Source organism: Antechinus flavipes, chromosome 2 (genome assembly GCF_016432865.1).
Source record: "Antechinus flavipes isolate AdamAnt ecotype Samford, QLD, Australia chromosome 2, AdamAnt_v2, whole genome shotgun sequence".
Taxonomy (NCBI): Eukaryota; Metazoa; Chordata; class Mammalia; order Dasyuromorphia; family Dasyuridae; genus Antechinus; species Antechinus flavipes.
The window spans coordinates 277,973,263-277,996,174 of NC_067399.1; the positions used below are offsets into that span (position 1 = coordinate 277,973,263).

At 35.7% G+C, this 22,912-nt stretch overlaps 1 protein-coding gene across 1 annotated transcript in view; it reads right to left on the reverse strand.

Moving 5' to 3' along the window:
* SPG11 (SPG11 vesicle trafficking associated, spatacsin) overlaps positions 1-17,506 on the reverse strand; it is a 77,271-nt gene extending 59,765 nt beyond the window's left edge. Inside the window, exons 1-7 of the mRNA XM_051977228.1 lie at positions 17,237-17,506; positions 15,145-15,329; positions 13,725-13,952; positions 13,085-13,277; positions 8,045-8,182; positions 4,740-5,188; positions 1,392-1,537 (exon numbers count right to left, since the gene is read on the reverse strand). Of these exons, the coding sequence (XP_051833188.1) occupies positions 1,392-1,537; positions 4,740-5,188; positions 8,045-8,182; positions 13,085-13,277; positions 13,725-13,952; positions 15,145-15,329; positions 17,237-17,490 (1,593 nt within the window). The 5' untranslated portion in view covers positions 17,491-17,506. The remainder of the gene's footprint in view (positions 1-1,391; positions 1,538-4,739; positions 5,189-8,044; positions 8,183-13,084; positions 13,278-13,724; positions 13,953-15,144; positions 15,330-17,236) is intronic.
* Positions 17,507-22,912: the final 5,406 nt, after the last annotated feature.

Below are 22,912 nucleotides of genomic sequence, written 5' to 3' on the forward strand. Positions count from 1 at the left end.
ACAGCTTATAATCTTGCATGGATATTATGACACATAAACAAATAACTGTAATGCTAGTTTTAAATAAGCCAGCAATGGAAAATCAAAATTAATAGCTTTAAGGTATTCTTATAAAGTTGAAACCAGATTGCTGAATGATCAAGCATGCTTTTTATTAAAAAGGAAAAATTCTATATAGTATTTTAATACTGAAGAAAGGGCACATAGCAGAGTAGACAAAAGGCTAACCATGGAGTCAGAAAAACCTGAGTTCAAGCTTACAACAAAGTATGTGATCAAAACAACTATCCAAGGATAAATGATGGACAGAAACAACTACACCCAAAGAAGGAACACTGGGAAATGAATGTGAACTATTTGCATTTTTGATACTCTTCCCGAGTTATTTTTACCTTCTGAATCCAATTCTCCCTGTGCAACAGGAGAACTATTCGGTTCTGCAAATATGTATTGTATCTAGGATATACTGCAACATATTTAACATATATAGGACTGCTTGCCATCTTGGGGGGGGGGGGGTGGAGGGAGGGAGGGGAAAAAAACAAAACATAAGCGAGTTCAAGGGATAATGTTGTAAAAAAAATTATCCTGGCATGGATTCTGTCAATACAAAGTTATTATTAAATAAAATAAAATTTAAATTAAAAAAAAAACAACAACAACTATCTAAGACTATCAATTGTAGAAGAGTTGCCCATATGCACTGGTGGAGGACACCAGTGACGGGAATTTTTAAAAATAGTATATTACTTGAGAGGCAGTGTGGCAGAGAATAAAGAGTCAAGAGAAGAAGTGCTAGCTTCAAGCCCTGCATCAAACACTAATTGGGTGTGTGACAATGGCAAGGCATTTAACTTCTCACCACTTGACTAAACTCTTCATAATTATAATTGGCAGACATCAGCACTGATAGATAGTTTCTTCACCTGGGAATTTCTCATACTCAAGAAGTCAGAGGTCCAATTTCTATTTAGTCTCTATCCTTTAAAACAACTTACACTAGCCATTATCTGTCAACAAGTAACAAAATACCAACTAAAAGTAGGTGTTCACATATATGGTCCCTAGTTGGCTGGAACAGAAAGGTAGGGAGGGAAAGGGAACAGTGATTGTCTTTTCCTTACTGTCCTTCCCTGTTTTCATTTCCTTTGTTTTTTTATCAATCATTTAACTTCCCATAACTTTTAAAGCAAGAATTTTTAACTCTGTAGAGTTAAAGTAGTTGATAGTAGGAAAGAGTTGTGGAAATAGATTAAAATTATACTCCTTTTAAATGCTTATGTTTGATAAATTCCTCATATATTCATGTGAAATTAATATCTTGTAGAGCTCAATTAAGCAAGTACTATAAAAGTCTAACATGAAGTTTCTGCTTTGACTGTCAAGGTTACCTCTAATGCATGTATAGGAATTGAACATCTTCCCCAAGCATTGAGATGACAAAGAGTATCAACAGTGCTGGCACTTCCATGGATCATTAGTCTATTTAAGAATTCTTCTTGAGTCAAACCAAACAAAATCAGAGAGAGTCCATTTTCTATTAAAAATAAAACACAGACATATTTGCATTAATAGGTTGCTTTTGGCTTAAACAAGGTTTCTAATCACTAGATCTTTCAATAATAATTAACAATGAAATGGCTATGTATATGGCATAGTGCTATACATTAATGAACTTGTCACCCATCAATCTAATTTCCAACAATTTTGAAATAAAATTATTCTTAAATCACACCAAAAAAAAAAAAAAAAAAGAACTTTGCCAAGAGATGAGTTCTTGTCATCACAAATGTGTCTTAATTAATTTTCATATTTCTACTTTCTATTATCTTCAGAAATGAATGACTAAGGTAGTAAATGCATTTATACAAATAATGGATTTCTAAGTTTACTGGAAGAAAAACATTTAAACACTTATTAGCATTATCATATATTCCCTATCACCTATCACAATTCTCTATACATAATAGGCATTTAATAAATGTTTGCTGTATAGTATAATTCTAATCCATAGGAATTTGTAGATTCCAAATATAGGTACACAAGAGGAAGAACATGAAAGACAGTACAACCAAAACATTTGGTGGCATATTTGTACTCTAGGCATCATATGGAAACTGGCTGCCTTTGTTTTCAAGAATTTTTGATTATGCAATGAAACCTTTCTTATTACAAAACACCTATGTGCCAAGGGCAATAAATAACAGTCTCTTGCCATGGTCCCAGATGCTGCCTACATTTCATAACCCTAGTCCCAGCTTTAATGGTTACTACAGAGATAGATACAGATTGAAATAAAAATTTTAAAAATCACAAAGCCCAGTTAGAGTTCTTAAAAGAGTTCACCAGGTAATTCACCCCCATCTTTTTTATTACTATATTATTTGTAAGATTTTGTGTTTTAACTAAGCAAAAATCATCTTAACAAGAAAATTAAACATTTGTCATTTGGTTACCAGAATTACTTTTTGAAAACACAAAAAATATAACCATTTTATTATTTCCAAATTCAGATAAGATGACAAATGTCTCAGATAAAACAATTATTTTAAAACATTCTTATTAGCAGCCATTTGTCCATGCCAAATAAGTAAAGAATGATTTAATTTTCTGAGCCAACTAATGAAGGTTAAATGGAAAAAATATTATATTTGTACAAAATTTTAACTTATTTCCAAAACTTGCTTACAATCAAACTGTCATAATTCTACTATCAATAATATGTAGTAATAATTATATCTTACTCAACCCAGTTCATAATTAAACTCAAGTGGGATACAATTATATACATACTGCAGATAAAAGATTACTTAGAACATAGAACACAACATTCAATTAAGGATTGATTTGGGCTTTATCTCCAATTTATAGATCTTGTTTGCATGCTATCTTTCCCATGAGACTGTGAGCTCTAAGAGCAAGAACATGTTTTTGGAAGTTTCTGTTTCCCTGACATTTAGATAGTGCCTGGTATGTAGTAGCTTTAAATGTCGTTGGCTGGATATGACGTGACTTCATAGTAAGTGCTAACAATGTATTAGGTTTCTGATCTCACATTCTAGTAAAATACATCAAAATGAAGCTCATACACTTACATGACAAATTATTTTATCAATATCATTTTAAAAGTCAGAAGGATTATCATGCACATGACTAGCACATGCAAACAACCTGACATTATTGATAGCACTGTGTGAACACTGATTAATGATCTTGATCTTTACTTTAACCAACTGATGAACTGCCTATATATAGAATAAATGCTTCCAAAATGACAATAAAGCTTGCAAACCCTTTTTTTTTTAGTAACTTTTGTTGGTTAGTCAATTTTGTGTTTTTTGTCCTTCTGTGCTTACTAAGGTCCAGTGCCTACTAACACTTTTTTCAGAGCATTCACAATATAAAATCACAAAGCATCAGGGCAGCTGACTAGCTTTTGGCATTTTTTATTCTTTGAACCTAAACCATATTTTTCATCATCTTATTCTATGCTCATCTTTGTGTGCAGGTAATTGAATATTAGAATACAAGTAACTTTTTGTAATTAACTAGGCTGAGCCTAGCTAAAAAAACAACTCAGCATGTTACTAGGGTCAGACCTGAAGTCTTTTAGACATAATAGAGCCTCGTCAGAGCTAATCTACTGGCAGAACTTTTGAAAGCCTTGGGTTACTTCAACACCAACAAATAAAGCATTGAAGTATATAAAACCTTTATGAAAATGACTTAAAGCATTCTCAATTGAATATGAGAGCAGGCAGATTATCAGAGGTAATTTTCTACAGTGGATCACATTTTAAAACTGTAAACATGGCTAAAAATAAAGAATTAAGTCCCATTCTATTTATTGTTTATTGATTGTTTAGAAGATTTGGCTTGGCAGAATAAAATGCAGCCTTAAACACCTTGTTCCAAAAAGACATGTTTCACATTGAAGTCACACAAGATTTTCACCTTTTTGTTGTTGTTTTGTTTGTTTGTTTTTTTCCCTTGTATTTTTTCTCTTTTGATCTGATTTTTCTGTGTGCAGCATGAATATAGAAATATGGTAAAAAGAATTGCATGTTTAACCACATTGGATTGCTTATAGTCTTAGGAAGGGGGAAAGGCAGAGGAGAGGGAGAAAGCTTTGGAACACAAGCTTTTGCAAAGATGAATGTGGAAAACTATCTTTGCATATACTTGGAAAAATAAAATACTACTAATTTTCTTTTTTTAAAAAGGACTATTAAAACTTGACGTCTATGTGGAATACAATTTGGAGAAAAGAAACAGAAGGATGGCAGCTATACTAGACATAATTTAGAGCTCAACAAACTCCAGTGGCGAACTGCAGGAATTTTTTTGGGTGTCCTCCCTGCCCCAGACACTCGAATGCTGTCCCTCCTCATTTCTGTCCCATAGCTTCTTTTGAGTCCTAGACAAAATCCCACTTCTACAGGATGAATCTATTCTGGTTCCTTCCCTCTGCTGATTATTTCCAACTTAACCTCATCAAGCTTGTTTACACATAATTGTTTACATGTTGTCTCCCTCATTAGACTGGGAGCTCCCAAAGATGAAACTATTTTTTGTCTTTCTTTGTATCCCCAGTGCTGAGCACAGTGCCTGAAACAGAGTGGGTACATAATAAAATGTTTACTGACTGAATGAAGCATAAATCCATCCATAGCAGTTCAAGGAATGAATGCAAAGACTTTAACAACTTGACAATTTGATTAAAGAAAATTTGATCTCACCTGTTAAAACAAGGCACAATTGCTGGTTTCCACTGCAGTCCACGGGAATGCAATTTTTGCCAAGGAAAACACGATGCACATTCTGTGTCTCCAAGTCCCACAGAACAACTGTCCAGCCTGTACTTTCTACTAACCATGTAAAAAGAACAGTGAATCCTGTCACAGATACACACTTGAGCTTTGCTATTCCTTCCTGCTTTCCAATGGGCATTACCTTCCACAACTTCTTTAAATCATCTGACTTAACATGATCTCTCCATGGGTGACTGTGCTGGACACAAGTTAGGTCTTGTGGAATGAAGGTCCAAATCTGTTCTTGTGTAGGGTGGCTACTAGATTCAGAAGGGTCAAAATGAAGAAGATTCTGGAACCAAGGCACACAACTCACAACTTCTAACCTGGGCTTCTTTGTTGAATTGTACAATTCAGATAGCTGAGTTTTCCAGGATCTGGGAAAAGAAAGGAAGAAACTCTTTACAGTAAGAATCAATGAGCAAAAACAATCAACTTTCTTCTCTTTAAAAAGAGGTACCATGGTCCAGTAGACAGACAGACAGCCTTGGGGTCAGAGAAATCTGAGTTCTACTCCTGATACTTACATACTAGCTATATGACTGTGGATAAGCCATTTAAGCTTTCATTGTCCAATGAAACTTAATAAGCCTCCAATTTTGCAGAGAAGGTGCTAATCTGCACTGATGGGGAGAGCTTCTTCACCCAAGAGCTCCCTATACTAGTGAAATCCCAGATCCAGTCCCCATCCCACAGACTATCTAAAAACACTTTTTCCACTAGAACACTGATACATTGCTGATGGAATTGTGAATACATCCAGCCATTCTGGAGAGCAATTTGGAACTATGCTCAAAAAGTTATCAAACTGTGCATACCCTTTGATCCTGCAGTGTTACTACTGGGCTTATACCCCAAAGAGATACTAAAGAAGGGAAAGGGACCTGTATGTGCCAAAATGTTTGTGGCAGCCCTGTTTGTAGTGGTAAGAAACTGGAAACTGAATGGATGCCCATCAATTGGAGAATGGCTGAATAAACTGTGGTATATGAATGTTATTCAATATTATGTTCAGTAAGAAATGACCAGCAGGATGATTTCAGAAAGGCCTGGAGAGACTTACACGAACTGATGCTGAGTGAAATGAGCAGGACCAGGAGATCATTATATGTAATGGGCTTAGGACCTCTTGAGTCGATGCACTGAGGTCAGGACAGTTGAGCACTTAAGGCTAATTAATGATTGGATAATACTTTATGGGCATATGCTTGGAAAATGGTCCTTCCCACTATCCTGTGCTGGCTCGATGATTGGTGTATACAGAGGATTGGAGGAGGGACTGGGGGGGGTAGAGTAAGACTAGCCAGGGTCACTTTGGCGGTATCCAAAGGTCGCAGAGATTCTGCTTCCATCCAATTCAATCCTACCTCTAAAGACCAAGAATAAAGATTAAGGACTTTTGCTTATCCTGACTCCGGCTGATTCTAAGGTATCCAAGGTGCTAACGCAGTCATCACATTTATATACTTCAACAACAATACTATATGATGATCAATTCTGATGGACGTGGATTTCTTCAGCAATGAGATGAACCAAATCAATTTCAATGGAGCCATAATGAACTGAACCAGCTACACCCAGCGAAAGAACTCTGGGAGATGACTATGAACCATTACATAGAATTCCCAATCCCTCTATTTTTGTCCGCCTGCATTTTTTATTTCTTTCACAGGTTAATTGTACAATATTTCAGAGTCCGATTCTTTTTGTGCAGCAAAATAACTGTTTAGACATGTATACTTATATTGTATTTAATTTATACTTTAACATATTTAACATGTATTGGTCAACCTGCCATTGGGGGGAAGAGGGAGGGGGAAGAAGGGGAAAAGTTAGAACAAAAGGTCTTGCAATTGTCAATGCTGAAAAATTACCCATAAATATATCTTGTAAATAAAAAGCTATTAAAAAAAAAAAAAGCTTCAAGCCAACTTTAACACTCTCCTCTTTCAACTTCAAGAGGCTTCTTAATGCCTTTTTGCTTTCTGCATCAGAGTGGTATCATCTGAGATTGCTGATATTTCTCCCAAAAAACTTTTGATTCATTCAGCCTGGCATTTTACGTGATATATTCTGCAAATAAGCTAAATAAATAAGGTAACAACATTAAAAAAAAAACAACACTTTTTCTTCCTTTACTAAATCCTTCTTCCAATTTAGCCATTCTTAAATGTAGAAATGAACATGGGAATTGCCTTTCATTGAATGCCTCCCTGTAGCATGAAGGAGACCATGTTTTTCTGCAGATAATGTTAGTGAAGCAGGCCTTCTGGCAAGTCCTATGCCAAATCAGAAAGGCTATCATCTGAACATGGGCCTGGGGATGGATATAAAGATAAGATATGAGAGATAAGGATAGCTAAGTTGAGAAAGGTTCATTGCTAGAATTGCCAGCAACCTTTTGGGATTATAACAACTTAAAAACTTTCCATTAAGGCAGGAAGATAGCCCCTATATTGGTGGGCAAAATCATGGCTCTTTTTGAGGTTAAAATAAGGTTAAAACCTTATTCTGAGGCAGTCCTTCAGAGAAAAGGTACTCCATCAATTTAATAAATCATGGGATCTTACAATTAAAAGAGACCTCCAAGGTCACCAAGTTTACCTCCTATCTGAGACAGTAACTGTCTCTATGAAATGCTGACAAGTTACCATCAAAATATTTATTCCAAGACCATCAGAGATAAGAAAGTTACTATTTCCCTTATGCAAAGCTCTAGGTATTAGGAGGTTTATTCCTACTTGGAGTCAAAATATGCTTCTCATACTTTGTGCTAGGCCCACAGGGCCTAGAATAGTGTCTGGCACATACTAAGTGTTTATTAACACTTGTTGATTGATGTGTGACTTCTAATTGTTAGTCCTAGGCTACTGTCCTCTAGGGCCAAGAAAAACAATCCTTCCTTAACATGACAACCCTTTGAATATCTAAAGAGAAACATCACAATTATTAAGTCTTTTCTTTTCCAGGATAAAAAAGGTAACAATAGAACAACAAAATTTTTTTTGAAGTTCCCATACCACATTGTATATCCTATAAGTTTTTTCTAATTTTTTCAAATTAGTTTTTGTGATTTTATTTTTCCTCTTCTTCCTTTTTATTTTTTCTTTAAAAAAAAAAAGTCTCTGTTACTTGAAATGGTTTTCTGGGAGGGGGAGAGAAAAACAAAGAACAGAAAATTTAGGCTATATCAAAATAAAATATAAATTTGAAAAAAAAGTTTCTCTACATACCTATCAATCTGGAATGAAAACCTGGTCAGTTTCATGTTGTAAACTGAATTGGCAGGGTCATCTTCATCCATTCCATCAGGTACTTTGATGGGAAGATTTTCTAGCTTTCTCTCACATAGTATGTGTTCCGGATGTAGCCTACATTTTAAAACATAGCAACAGTCATTGTGTAAAAGTAATAATGTTTACCTCAAATATAATGATAAATATTCTCCCATTTGTTTTCCATTCACATAGGCATGTTACTGTTATTTCCATTAAAAAAAGGCAAATCATAGAGAACACCAAGATAACTAATTTTCCTTAGCTGGGCCTACTATTATGTACCTATAGCATAATACTAAGAAAGTCAAGATTGTAAGTTTGATTCCTTAGAAAAACTCTATTTTATATCAACAAATTGAATGCTAATATCATCAATCATCACTTCTATTTCACAAATGTGCACCAGTAGCAAAAAGGGCTATGCCTATATGGACAATTCAGTTCAAATCATAGATGCCCATAACTACAGGAATAACTTCACACCCAAACTCCTTAAAAACCATGAGTTAGGTGAATCAAGATCAATGAGTGAACAAATATCTACTGAGCATTTCACGATTCAATTATTTTTTAATTTAAAAAAATTTTTTAAATAAAGCTTTTTATTTATAAAACATATGCATGGGCAATTTTTCAACATTGACTCTTGCAAAACCTTCTGTTCTATATTTTCCCCTTCTTCCCTCCAACCCCTCCCCTAGATGGCAGGTAGTTCAACACATGTTAAATATGTTAAAGTATATGTTAAACCCAATATATGTATACATATATATAGTTATCTTGCTGCACAAGAAAAATCAAATCAAGAAGGAAAAAAAAAAAACCAACCTGAGAAAGAAAACAAAATGCAAACAAACAGAAAGAGTGAGAATGCTATGTTGTATTCCACACTCAGTTCCCAAGGTCCTCTCTCTGGGTATAGGTGCCTCTCTTAATGACTGAACAAGTGGAACTGGTTTGAATTATCTTAATGTTGAAAAGAGCCATGTCCATCAGAATTGATCATTGTATAGTCTTATTGTTGCCATGTATAATGATCTCCAGGTTCTGCTCATTTCACTTAGCATCAGTTCATGTAAGTCTCTCCAGGCTTCTCTGAAATTATCCTGCTTATCATTTCTTACAGAACAATAATATTCATAACATTCATATACTATAATTTATTCAGAAATTCTCCAACTGACAGGCATCCCTTCAGTTTCCAGTTCCTTGCCACTATGAAAAGGGCTGCCACAAACATTTCTGCATTTGGATCCTTTTCCCTCCTTTAGGATCTCTTTGGGAAATAATCCCAGTAGAAACACTTCTGGGTCAAAGGGTATGGATAGTTTGATAACTTTTTGAGCATAGTTCCAAATTGCTCTCCAGAATGGTTGGATCCGTTTACAACTCCACCAGCAATGTATCAGTGTCCTAGTTTTCCCACATCCCCTCCAACATTCATCATTATCTTTTCCTGTCATCTTAGCCAACCTGACAGGTGTGTAGTGGTATCTCAGAGTTGTCTTAATTTGCATTTCTTTGATCAATAGTGATTTGGAGCACCTTTTTTATGACTAGAAACAGTTTCAATTTCTTCATCTGAAAATTATCCATTCATATCCTTCGACCATTTAGCAAATGAAAAATGGCTTGATTTCTTATAAATCTGAGTTAATTCTCTTTGTATTTTAGAAATAAGGCCTTTATCAGAACTTTTGAATATAAAAATATTTTCCCAGTTTATTGCTTCCATTCTAATCTTGTCTGCCTTAGTTTTGCTTGTACAAAACTTAATAAAATTAAAATTATCTATTTTAACTTAATAAAATTAAAATTATCTATTTTGTGATCAATAATGATCCCTAGTTCTTCTTTCCTTCCTCCTCCATAGATCTGAAAGGTAAACTATCCTATGTTCTTCTAATTTGTTTATAATAACATTCTTTATGTCTAGATCATGAACCCATTTCGACCTTATCTTGGTATACGGTGTTATACCAAGTGGGTCAATGAATAGTTTCTGCCATACAAGTTTCCAATTTTGCCAGCAGTTTTTGTCAAATAGTGAATTCTTATCCCCAAAGCTGGGGTCTTTGGCTTTGTCAAACACTAGACTGCACTAGATATTGACTATTTTATCTGAATCTAACTTATTCAACTAGTTTATTTCTTAGCCAGTACCAAATGGTTTTGATGACCTCTGCTTTATAATATATCAAGTGATTCAATATTACTAGAGGTGCTATTAGTAACACAATAGTGAATGTAACAAAAGACGAGTCTGACCCAACTAAACAAAGTGTTGGGGTTTTTTTTAATACTAATAGCTTTTTATTTTTCAAAATGCATGCAAACATAGTTATCAACATTCACCCTTACAAAACCTTGTGTTCCAAATTTTTCTTCCTCTCTCCGCCTTTCCCCCCTCCCCTAAACAGCAAGCAATCCCATATAGATTAAACATGTTCAGCAAAGTTTTAAAATTACACTTTTGGGGCTATCAAACTCTGATCCAGCAATGTCTCTACTGGGTCCGTATCCAAAAAAAACTATAAAAGAAAGAAAAGAACCCATGTGTGAAAAACTGTTTGTAGCAGCCCTTTTTGTAGTGGCAAGGAACTAGCAACTGAGTAGATATCCATTAGTTGGGGAATGGGTGAATAAATTATTGTATATAAATATATTATAATGTTCTATGAGAAATGATCAGCAAGATAATTTCAGAAAGGCCAGGAGAAATTTATATGAACTGATGCTAAGTGAAGTGAATAGAACCAAGAGAACATTGTACACAGCAACAACAAGATTACATGATAATCAGCTCTGAAGGCCTTTTCAACAAAGAGGTGATTTTGGCCAATTCCAATAGACTTGTGATGCATCTGCGTCCAGAAAGAGGTCTGTGGGGACTGAATGTGGATCACAACATAATATTTCCATCTTTTTTTGCTTGCCTTTTTTTCCATTTCTTGATATGATTTTTCTTGTGCAGTATGATAATTATGGAAATATATTTAAAAGAACTGCACATGTTTAACTTATATTGCATTACTTACTGCAGGAGGGAGGGTAAAAGGAAGGAGAAAAATTTGCAACACAAGGTTTTTCAAGGGTGAATGTTGAAAATTATCTTTGCATGTATTTTGAAAATAAAAAGCTATTATTAAAATATTTTTAAATTAAAAAAATAAAATTACATTTTTTGTGTACTTACCAGAGGCTTTGAACCTACACTAAACATAAGCAACAATACAAAACAAAGGCCAACGTGCTTTTTAGAGTCTTCTGGCACTGAAAATGTATGCACATATAAAAAGTCATATTTTAAAGTGCCTCAGTGGACCCCTGAAGGTTGTATCCTTGGTGGCTGTTTACTTTGCCCATCCTTAGTCCTGATTCTGTAAAACATGATCTTACTATAATCTTATAATTATTATAAACATTATAATCTAGATGTACTTGAAAAAAAAGAATAATATGAGATTCTAGATGATAATAAATAATATAAATAAATAAATAAATAAATAAATAATGAATAATAAATAAATTCTAAGTTATATGGTCCTCACTATGCTATAAGATTTCCTGGAATGATTTTGGAATTTTCAAGCTGAAAGAGACCTCACAGATTCAGGAAAGGCTTTCACAAATGGAAACTGAGCTGAGTTTGAAGGAGTAGGATCTAAATAGGCAAACTAGCAATAAGAGGGTACAAAATGCAAAGGAAACATAAGCAAAAACCCAGTTGTGGAAATAAGTCTTTCGAGGTTTCACATCCATATTTGATTGAACAGTTTACATAATGTACTTAGACTTCTGAACAATTTTAAAAAACAACAATGTGCTAGTTAACTTCTTATTATATGTACCTGTGAAGAGGCAGCATTTTGTAAATCACTAGAAATCGAAGCAGTATGGTATGAAGGAAAGAACACTGTACTAGGAATGAGGATACCTGAGTGAGTCCCACAGCTCTACTACTAACTTCTACTAAGTAACTTCTACTAAGTGGCCTAACTTTGGCTTTGGTTTCCTCATTTGTAAATGAGGAGGTTGGATGAGAAGTCTCATCCAGCCTTCCACCAGGGGAAGATGAAACAGAGAAGAACAAATAAACGTGCCCATGTCCCTATTCAAATATTTTTCAATCCATTTGCTAAAGCAATTAAAGGACTGGGACAAGAAAACACAGTGTATCAACCTTCCCCACCAACATGGTTGCTTCCCATGGCACATTTCTCATGGATGACTCAAGCTTAGCTAAGTCCATCTTGTATATGTGTTGTAGCAGATCAGAAATGTGCCTCTCCATAGAGAGGTGAATGATCTATAAATATGCTCATCAACTTTGCCCAGATATAGATCATCAAAAATCCATTCAAAATCAAAGGAAATGTCAATGATTTTAAGTTCTAATGGCCACATGAAAATTAATTTCTCTGAATTTAGAATAATCATAAAAAAGATACCTGGACTATATAAAATTTATCTTTTGCTACTACGATATTACCAACAGTACCTCTACAACGCTTGAGGCAAAGAAACTAGTTCTCAACTGATTCAGAGTTTCCTTTCATTATCAACCTTAAAGAAGAGCTAATAGTATCTTAAGTGCTTAACAGTCCTAGAAGTTTAACCTCCTAAATGTTTCTGCACATGGAAACACACACACACACACACACAAACACACTTCAATATTCCAAAAGATCTATAAGCTCAATAGTTTGGATCCTCCCTCTGACATGTCATAAGTATTCTGAGGAGATGGATTCCTTAACCAATCAGAAAGCATGTATTATGCACCTACTATGTAACAGCTATTACTAAGTGTTGGAGATACAAATACAAAAGTGAGACAGTCCCTGAAAGAAAAGAACTTACATTCAAAAGTTCCATCTTAGATATGATGAATCTGAAATACTTGTAATAAATTAAATTAAATTAAATTAATCTGACCCATCAGCATCAATGACTGGAATGTGCCTCTAGACTATGAAATCTTAATCCACTTACCTGAAATAGACATTTAAGTCAACAGCAATTGCAGAACCAGAACAGCTGATCACAACTACCACATCAAGCTCCTGAGACACCTTCATGGTAGTAAATGAAATGCTATCAGTTAGCTGTTCATCACATGTATCAGCCTGATGAAGGGTTAGATCCATCTGAGCAAGATATGTGCCATCTGCAGCATCAAAAACATCTTTGGGCCTGAGTTAAAGAAAATATTTGCTCTAAATCTAATAAACTATTCAAAATATAAACTAGGATAAGATGAAACAGAGAAGAACAAATAAACGTGTCCCTGTCCCTATTCACCGATAAAAAGAAAAAGTATAAACTGAGACAGACAACAGGACAGTGACATGGAGAAATCTGCTATATTGCTGACATTCTCTACTACTATTCAACTACTCAGAATTTTGTGACATTTTAAAAAACAATCAGTATAATTAACAAAGTATACCACTAATTTGTGCAGGTAGAAAATATCATTTATGAAATTTTAATATAATTATGCTAATAGCCTATATAGATCTGCTATAGAGTTATCCCATGATGTTATCTCAAACACTTAAAAGGAAATAAACACCTTTCAGAATATCCTCTTTCCTTATTATTCAAAGGTTATTTCCATTAACAAGGATACAAATCCAACCAGAACTATCCAAAACAAAAAGAAACCCTCTGCAAAGTTGTGAATCAACTATCTTTTCCAAGACCTGTGGAGGTAAGGCCAGACTGAAGCAGTTGAGGGTTTTGACCTCAGTATCTCTCTCAGGAAATGCAACATGTAGGACAACACATCTGTTGATGAGCAGCAATGATGAGGTGTTTTGAAATGACAGAATTTTTAGGCACAGTAAAGAAGAAATTCCTGAAAAACAGAAAGTTATTAATTAATCCTTACTTTCTAAATTTAGTAACATTTGTTTTTGTGAAAAAATAGAAGACAAAAACAAGACAAATTTCACAACAATTCTACTTAGGTCAGAAGTCTGATTCATATTTCACTCACTTGGAACAAATTAAATATCCTTATTCATCATGTCATTTTGGCAGAGAGAAAAGAGTGCTGGTCTTGCAGTTAGGAACCTGAGTTTGAATCTTCCTCAAACATATGCTAGTTACATGACCCTCAATATGTCACCCAACTAACAGTATGAGTTATAATAATACCACTTACCTTACTGAGTTGTTGTGATATGTAAAATGCTTAACTGAATTAAAAGTGTCATATTAAATGTTCAGTATTAGTATTATATGTGTTCATGCCTTTGGAGAAGATAACAGAGTAAAAAAGGTGCTCTTTCCCTTGCAACATGGCAGCAGGGACTATTATAGCAACCCAGAAGCAATCATAGTATTACAGAACTAGTTTTAGATTTGGAAAGAATTTTAGATCAGGAACATCAATATATTATTACCTTTAAACAATTATCTGCTAGTTGTCTTCATTAGTCTTTCTGTTTATAAGAGGTCTCAAAGACCATGAATTTAAACATCAGATGAGGTGTTACGTATGAGAAAAAAAGAGACCCAGAAAAGTGACTTATCTAGTATCAGGCAGATAATAAGCAGTGTAATTACAATCTGAACCTAAGGGAAACATGGTACAATGGAAAGATTTGGGATGAAAAGACTAGGTTCAAATCCTCCTTTTCCTCAATTAGTTATAAACAAGGGTGCTTTAAAGTTTACAAAATGTTTTTCTCACAAAAACCTTATGTGGTGGGTCATATATCAATAACTCCATTTTACATGTGAGGAAAATGGATCTTAGAGACATAAAATTTGTTGCGACCACAGTGTCAATGGCATGATTCAAACCCAAAAAAACTTAGCACTCTTGCTATTACATCAAAAAAATGCCTGGTTTAAGTATACTATTATCTGTTCTGAGCAGCAATCTATCTGGACCATCACTAGCCACTCTGCAGACATTCTCTGAAGAGCCTCTCCCCTTGGTCCCATTCCCAGTTACTTACAGCAGGGAGCAAAGTATAAAATGTCATGGTCATTTGTCATAAATTTACACATTCATTGCTATAGAGCCAGTACATACTTACTAATGTTTTTATCTTCAATTAACTTTTTTAACATCTCCCCACTGCAGCTACATAATGTAGTAACATCATATTTTCCATCCTTCATCTTGAACTCATGGACAAACAGTTCATTATTATCATTGAGAGTCAGAAATTTAGGCTTGTCTGTTGGTGGGTCACTGGGTTGGGAATCCTCCCAAACAAAGCTAAAAAAAAAACACAGCATGCTGAGTTTTTTTACTGAACAAGAGTGTTAAGGGAAAGGCTGGAAGAAAGAGGAAGAAGGGCTGTGAATAGATTCCTACTATTTAATTCTACTACTCACTTTTGAGAGATCAAGATAATGAAATTAATGGTATCCAGCAATGATACCACCATTAAAAATAAATCCATAACTTAAAAAAGTTTTAACATTTAAAAACAATGAAATGATCTTATCTTCATTTGCTGAGTACCACATTCCCCAAAACATAGCATGAATGCTAAGACTAGATTCAGACTTTTAAAATTTTCCCTTGTTTCTCCATTAATAATGTTTTTATACAGAAATGTGTTTTAAATGATTGCATATATAAGTTATATCAGATTGCTTGCTGTCTTGGGGAGAAGAAAGGGAAAGGAGAAAAATCTGAAATTCAAAATCTTACAAAAATGAATACTGAAAACTATCTTTATATGTAATTGGAAAAAAATAAAATACTATCAAGAAAAATTTTTTTAGATATATATATTTTTATTCAAGTGTTATATCCTTCATCCTCTCCAAGTTCACAAACTCTAGCAGGTTCTACTAATTTAGAAAGGCTTAAAAAATGATCCTGTGAGAAAACCCCTGAAGTCTATAGATCTTGGATGAGCCACCTGGTGATGAATTATTTTGCCATATTGATTGGTTATTTAAAATATAATTGAGTCATATATCTATATGGGTGGAAGCAATACTGGCTAATTCTGTGTGGATTAAAGAAGTAATGACATCCCCATGAAATAGTTGTTACTACATTTGGATGAAAGGTTCATTATTATAAAATCTTATTCATAACCCCACTCTCTTTATAAGTCTTCATTAACCCTTCCCCTACTCTGAGAGAGTATTTTCTGCTATAATGCTATGTTTGCAAGATCCTTTGTTCAATAGTTATTTCTCTTTCAATTAAATTGTAAGCTCCCAAATAGTTACACGTTTCTTTGGTATCTTTCAAAGCACTTGGCATTTAGCACAAAAACAAATTCTTGTTAAAAGACTGAATGAAAAATCTGGACCAGTAACCAGATTCTCTTTAGCAGAACTGGGAATAAAGAAATAAATGACCAAATGATTTGCCCAATCACAAAACAATCTCAAAGGTGGACCTGGAGGCTAGATCTCCTGGACTCTGCACAGTTCTATGCCTCTTTATGAAGAAATGAAGTGACTGGTACTTACAGGGTAAAAGGGACAAGATGATCATTAAAGATAATACATTGTGGCATCTAAAGATGGAAACTAACTAATCTGGGGGAGTGGGGAGAAATAGAAAGCAAACTCCGCTTAAATCATTTAACATGATTGAAAATTATTTCGCACGTATTTAAAACTTTGTTCTTTGCGCGCATTTCATTGTGGCGCAGTGGCAATAGCCCAAGTTCTGGAGTAGAGAACCAGTAACTTCCACTAGAACACAAACTCCTTGAGGGCAGGGCCTCTTTTCCTAATTTGTATCTTCAGTACTTGAGTAGTATTTCGATGGAATAGGTGTTGAATCAACGCTTAAATCTGTGCCACGGGGAGACTCTTCAGAGTGGCAACAATCTCCGCAACCATCTCCAAAAAAGGGCTCCTCGCCCCCAAAAGGGAAAAAGGTTAGTGGAGAGCAAACTGTGTATATGAGGGGGTAAACTGACTGGAATGGGTGGGGGGCTTGGACGCCTACTATCCCTTCGGCATGTGTTCCTGGCATTTAATCAATTAACAAGCATTTATTCAGCACCTACTGTGTACCAATTCCTACCCTCAAAAAACTCCCATTCATTTAGCCTGGTGGAAGCCTCGAACCAAGGCATCCTCAGGAGGGGCGCCAGAGCCAGGAGTCTAGAGGGAGGCCGGGAGACGGACCTAGGGTCCCCAACTTACTGCCGGAAGGGGCCCGCGAGGCTGTAGCCGCTGCCGCCGCGGCCGCCAGGAGCTAATGACAGAAGCTGGAGGCTGCCCGAGGCCGTGAGGCTGCCCAGCGCACCTTGCTCCCGGTGTAGTTGGGCCCGGGGCCCCAGCCCCGCTCTGGTCTCGGCGGGGACCGGCACCAACAACACAGGCAGCACCCTTTCCATAGCCCCGGTCGGAGAAGCACTGTAGCCGTATCCACTTCCGGCCCCCTCCTGCGCCGCCATGTTGCTTCCCCTCCAGTCAGTCAGCTGAGTGTCGCATGTCTCCCGGGAATCTGGGCAGCCAGCCTAGCAAGATGAGCATGCGCAGTGGCAGAACAAGAGCCCTTTTAGACCCACCCACTTTTTGTTTTTGTTTTTGTTTTTAAACAAGTGTTTTCGCGGAACGCAGGCTGAGGAGCCTAAGAGAGATGGCTTTTAGCTCCTAGCCGCTCTCCTCGGACTCTAGCGCCCTGGGCCTTGTAAACAGAGGGTGTCAGGTGACTAGCCAGCTGACCTAGAGCCATGGTGTGGTATGCTGCCGGTTGACCTAGTAGTAGATCTAGGGGTCTGGAAAGATCTGAATTCAAATCCATTGTGACCCCGGGCAATTCAACAACTCACTAGTCTCCAATTCTTAGTTTCTTGATTTGAAGAATGGGGATAAGACCTCCTAGCTCGCTTGATCAGATAACTGAAAAAAATAAAATTTACGGGTAAAGTCGGAGTCATGGTGACTTCATTTGCAGTTTGTTATTGTTATTTTTTTAATTAAAGCTTTTTAATTTTCAAAACATATGCATGGATAATTTTTCAACATTAACGCTTGCAAAACCTTGTGTTCCAATTCTCCTCCTTCCCCCCACCTCTTCCCCTAGATGACAAGTAATCCAATATGTTAAACATGGCAAAAAATATGTTAAAGCTAATATTTACATACAATTATCTTGCTGCACAAGAAAAATCAAATTTTTAAAATGAAAGAAAATAAAATGCAAGCAAACAACAAAATGAGTTAAAATGCTATGTTATGATCCACGTTCAGTTCCCACAGTCCTCTCCCTGGATGCAGATGGCTCTCTTCATCACAAGATCATTGGAACTGGCCTGAAAAATCTCATTGTTGAAAAGAGCCACGTCCATCAGAGTTGATCATCATATAATCTTGTTCATTTGCAGTTTTCTTGGCAAAGATACTGGAGTGGTTTTGCCATTTCCTTTTCCAGCTGATTTTACAGATGAGGAAACTAAGTCAGGTGACTTGCCCAGGATCACACAGCTAGTATCTGAGGCTAGATTTGAACTGCCTGATTCTAGGCCAATTACTCTTATCCTCAGCACCACCTAGCTGCCCTAGATAACATGTAACACTATCATTCTTAGCTGAAGCCACTACTGTAAAAGGAGCTGCTCTATGTATAGGGGAGAGCACATTGCCAGGGCAGAAGTGAGACAAAATATCTAAAATACATTGTGGGGGAATTTTGTATGGAAAATGCCATCCGTATCCAGAAAGAGAACTATGGAGACTAAATGTGGATTGAAGCATAGTATTTTTACCCTCCCCACCCTCCCTCCTCATGGTTTTCCTCTTTTGTTCAGATTTTTCTCTCCCAACATGACTCACATGAGAATATATAAAAAATGAATATATGTGTATAATCTAAAAATTAAGAAATGTTAAAAGCTGATAAAAAAAGAAAAAAGTTTAATCTACACCATTAAAAATGAATAAAATATATTGGGGGAGTGGGAGCCAATCTATAGTCTAGAAAGGAGCTCAACCTTTTTAATATGATAAATCCCTTGGGAGCTGGTAAAGTCTAAAGACCCCTTTTCAAAATGTTAAAAGCATAAAATAAAATGCAAGTTCATACGAAGGAAGGGATGTGGGAAAATTGGGACATATACATTGTTGGTGAAGTTGTGAACAGATCCAACCATTCTGGAGAGCATTTGGAACTATGCTCAGAAAGTTATCAAACTGTGCATACCCTTTGACCCAGCAGTGTTTCTACTGGGCTTATACCCCAAAGAGATACTAAAGAAGGGAAAGGGACCTGTATGTGCCAAAATGTTTGTGGCAGCTCTGTTTGTAGTGACTAGAAGCTGGAAAATGAATGGATGCCCATCAATTGGAGAATGGCTGAATAAGTTCTGGCATATGAATATAATGGAATATTATTGTTCTGTAAGAAACGACCAGCAGGATGATTTCAGAGAGGCTTGGAGAAACTTACATGAACTGATGCTGAGTGAAATGAGCAGAACCAGGAGAACATTATACATGACAACAACAAGACTATATGATGGATTCTGATGGATGTGGCTCTCTTCAACAATGAGATGATTCAAACCAGTTCTACTTATCCAGTAATGAAGAAAGTCATTAACACCCAGAAAGAGAACTATGGGAACCGAGTGTGGAATAGCATTCTCACTTCTTCTGTTATTGTTTGCTAGAATTTTTGTTTTCCTTCTCAGATTTTTTTCTTTCTTTCTAGATCCAATTTTTCTTGTGCAGCAAGATAATTGTATAAATATGTACACATATATTAGATTTAACATATATTTTGACATATTTAACATGTATTGGATTACCTGCCATTTAGGGGAGAGTGGGGAGAAGGAAGGGAAAATTTGGAACAGAAGATTTCGCAAGGATCAGTGTTGAAAAGTTACCCATGCATATGTTTTGTAAATAAAAAGCTATAATAATAATAAATGCAAGTGAAAAAATGCAAATTCATAGATACCACCTACTCACCCCTGAAATCTATCTGTGGATTCTACAGTTCAATAGCCCTTTTTTCTAGGAGGTGAGAAAATAGGTTACACAAATAACCCTAATCCAAGATTAACAGAAGTGTTACAGAGATGGTATGTATAGAAGTGCAGAGTCATTGAAAGTGGGCTTTCCTAAAGTCATGTAGGTTAGCATCAGAGCAGAAATTTGAATTCAGGTCCTCCTATTCCAAATTCTGTGATTTTTTTCTATTAAAATGTAGACTTCACAGAACCTGACATCTACTACTTGTATAATTTTGGGAAAGTAATCTGGATGGGCACAGCCTAGGTTCTTTTGACTGTAAAATAAGGAGTTTCTAAGATTACTTCCAGCTCCATTTCTCTCTTATTCTCATATTTCCTCTTTATTTGCTTTACACCTAATGATAACAGGGGGCAGGGAACACATTGTACTAATTTTTCTATATCCCCAACCACCCAAAAACTCAGTTTTTGTTCAATGAAGGCCATTTTCTGCCAAAATCATAGACAACAGATAAATTGTTGCTACTAAGAAACACTGACAGATGTAAAACTAAGTAGTTCAAGAATAGCCCAAAAAAAAAAAAAAAAAAAAAGGCATGTTGAACAGAAGTCCTATACAAATGTCAAAGTTAAAATGAAAACAGGATAAAGTCTTTGAAGAGATTTGTCAGCAAATATGAGGAGAAAGAAAAGCAAGCAAAGCAAATAAAGACAAAGATTACAAGGATAATAAATCAGGTCAAAGAGTATTACTTAGGAAATGTAGATGTTCCAATTAGCTAGGATGGGAACAGAAGAGATATGGAGCAGCTTTCCCCATAATTTCCATTTCAGTTTCTAGGTGTTTATAAAAAAAATTGTGTAGGTACTTACATATGTGATGGATTCTCATATATAGTATTTATTACATATGAGAATACATATTATACATAGATTATATAAACTATATATTACATATTATACATATATTATATAGACATATATATTACAGAACCCACCCCAAATATTCACATGAACTATTTGTGCCCAATCTGTATTAGAACATTCCAAGAATGTTTTGATCTGATTAGCCACTGTCAAACACACTGTAAATTGACTAACATAGTGATGTCTTTTCTTCTTGAAGAGGACCAAAAGGACAAGTATATATATGGCATATCATTCTATTGGGCTTCCCTAATTAAATTAAATAAGATTAGCATAAATACACCAGCCTATGTCCTAACATTCAGGCTCTCCTGAGAGAATATTAGCAATGTAATGAGATGTCTTGTGCATTTGCAGATTTCCATTACTCTCCAAAGCATCCTCCAGCACTCTTCCCAGCATCAGAAGGTTACATCAGCCAGCCAAGCAAGAGAACCTTCCATTACACTCCATATAAATTTTTTCTTCCAGGTAGTCAAAGAGCAGTATAGTGTAGAGATTGCAATGTCATTTATCACCATGACCCCTGAAGAATAAAAGTTATAGGTAACTCAGAAGACAACAGAGGTGTATGGCTGGTATCCAGGCTTCAGAATATTACAAACAATAACTTCAGCAGATGTCCTAAGTATCTAAGAAATGTATTGTTGAGAAAGGATAGGTCATTAGTTCTGTAACAAAGGATAAAATAGATGGACAGAAGTGCTTTACTGGTTCTTAAGGACTGTTATAAGACATGAAAGGAAGGCCTTGAGACCACTGGATCTCTTTGGAAGACCTTTATGTACAGAATTATACAAGATGAAATAAAAATGAGTTATGATACTCATACTTAATAAAACCAGAGCCAGAATAAAGAAGGAAAGCCCTTTAAATACTTTTTTTTCAATTTGATTTTTCTTGTGCAGCAAGATAATTGTATAAATATGTATGCATGTATTGGATTTAACATTTTTACCATGTATAACATATATTGGACTATTTGTTATCTAGAGGAGGGGGTGGGGGAAGTGGGGAAAATTGGAACATAAGGTTTTGCAAAAGTTAATGTCAAAGAATTATCCATGCATATGTTTTGAAAAATAAAAAGCTTTAATAAAAAGTAAATAGAGATAATTAGGTGTTATAGGATATTGTTATAGTCAGAAAGACAAGCACAAATCTGGCCTTAGACACTGGATTTAATTTCCTGCCTCAGTTTCCTCATCTGTAAAAAGGAAATAATAATAGCACCTGTTGGAATCTTTACAAACTGCTAACTCATTAGGAGTTGATAGATTATTGATCTGATCTTACAAGAAGATGTTTTGGGCCAGAACCTGAAAAAAGGTACTAAATAGAACTAATTAATACAATGCTTGTGTTTACACCTTTACTCACTGGAGTTCACAAGTATGGAAGATTCACAAAGTTAACTATGTAACTTTGTGAATTCACACCTCCCTTGAAGGTCTTAGGGCCAGAGAGCACTATGGGAGAAACCCATAATCCCTCTCTTGTATCCCACAATTCCTCTCTCTCTCCCTCTCTCGTATAAAAGATACAGACAGAGGCTCTCAGACAGAATTCAGCCAAATTACATGAAGAGGAGAGCGTCAAGTCAGAAGAAGCCACGAGCCAAAGTTGAGCTAGAGCCAGGAGAGAATTACTTCGGAAGGCAAGAGAGACAGATTCATCTTTGTGCTGGCTGGAGGCTGAAGGAAGCAGAGGCAGAGGCTGAAGGACAAACCTTTGGATTTGGAGACATTCGGAGGGAGCTCTTGGAACCAAGCAGAAAGGCCTCTAAGAATCGAGCTATCGGGGCCCAAGGAAAGAGACAAGATTTGGAAAGAGAAATAAACATTTGTATTTTTACCAGCTGGCTGCATTTGGGGTAATTATTGATTTGAACTGATACTAAGGCTGCCTCCAGAAAATCTCCTCGGGAAACCTTCTCCCCCAGAGAGAACCATCATTTCATATATTATTT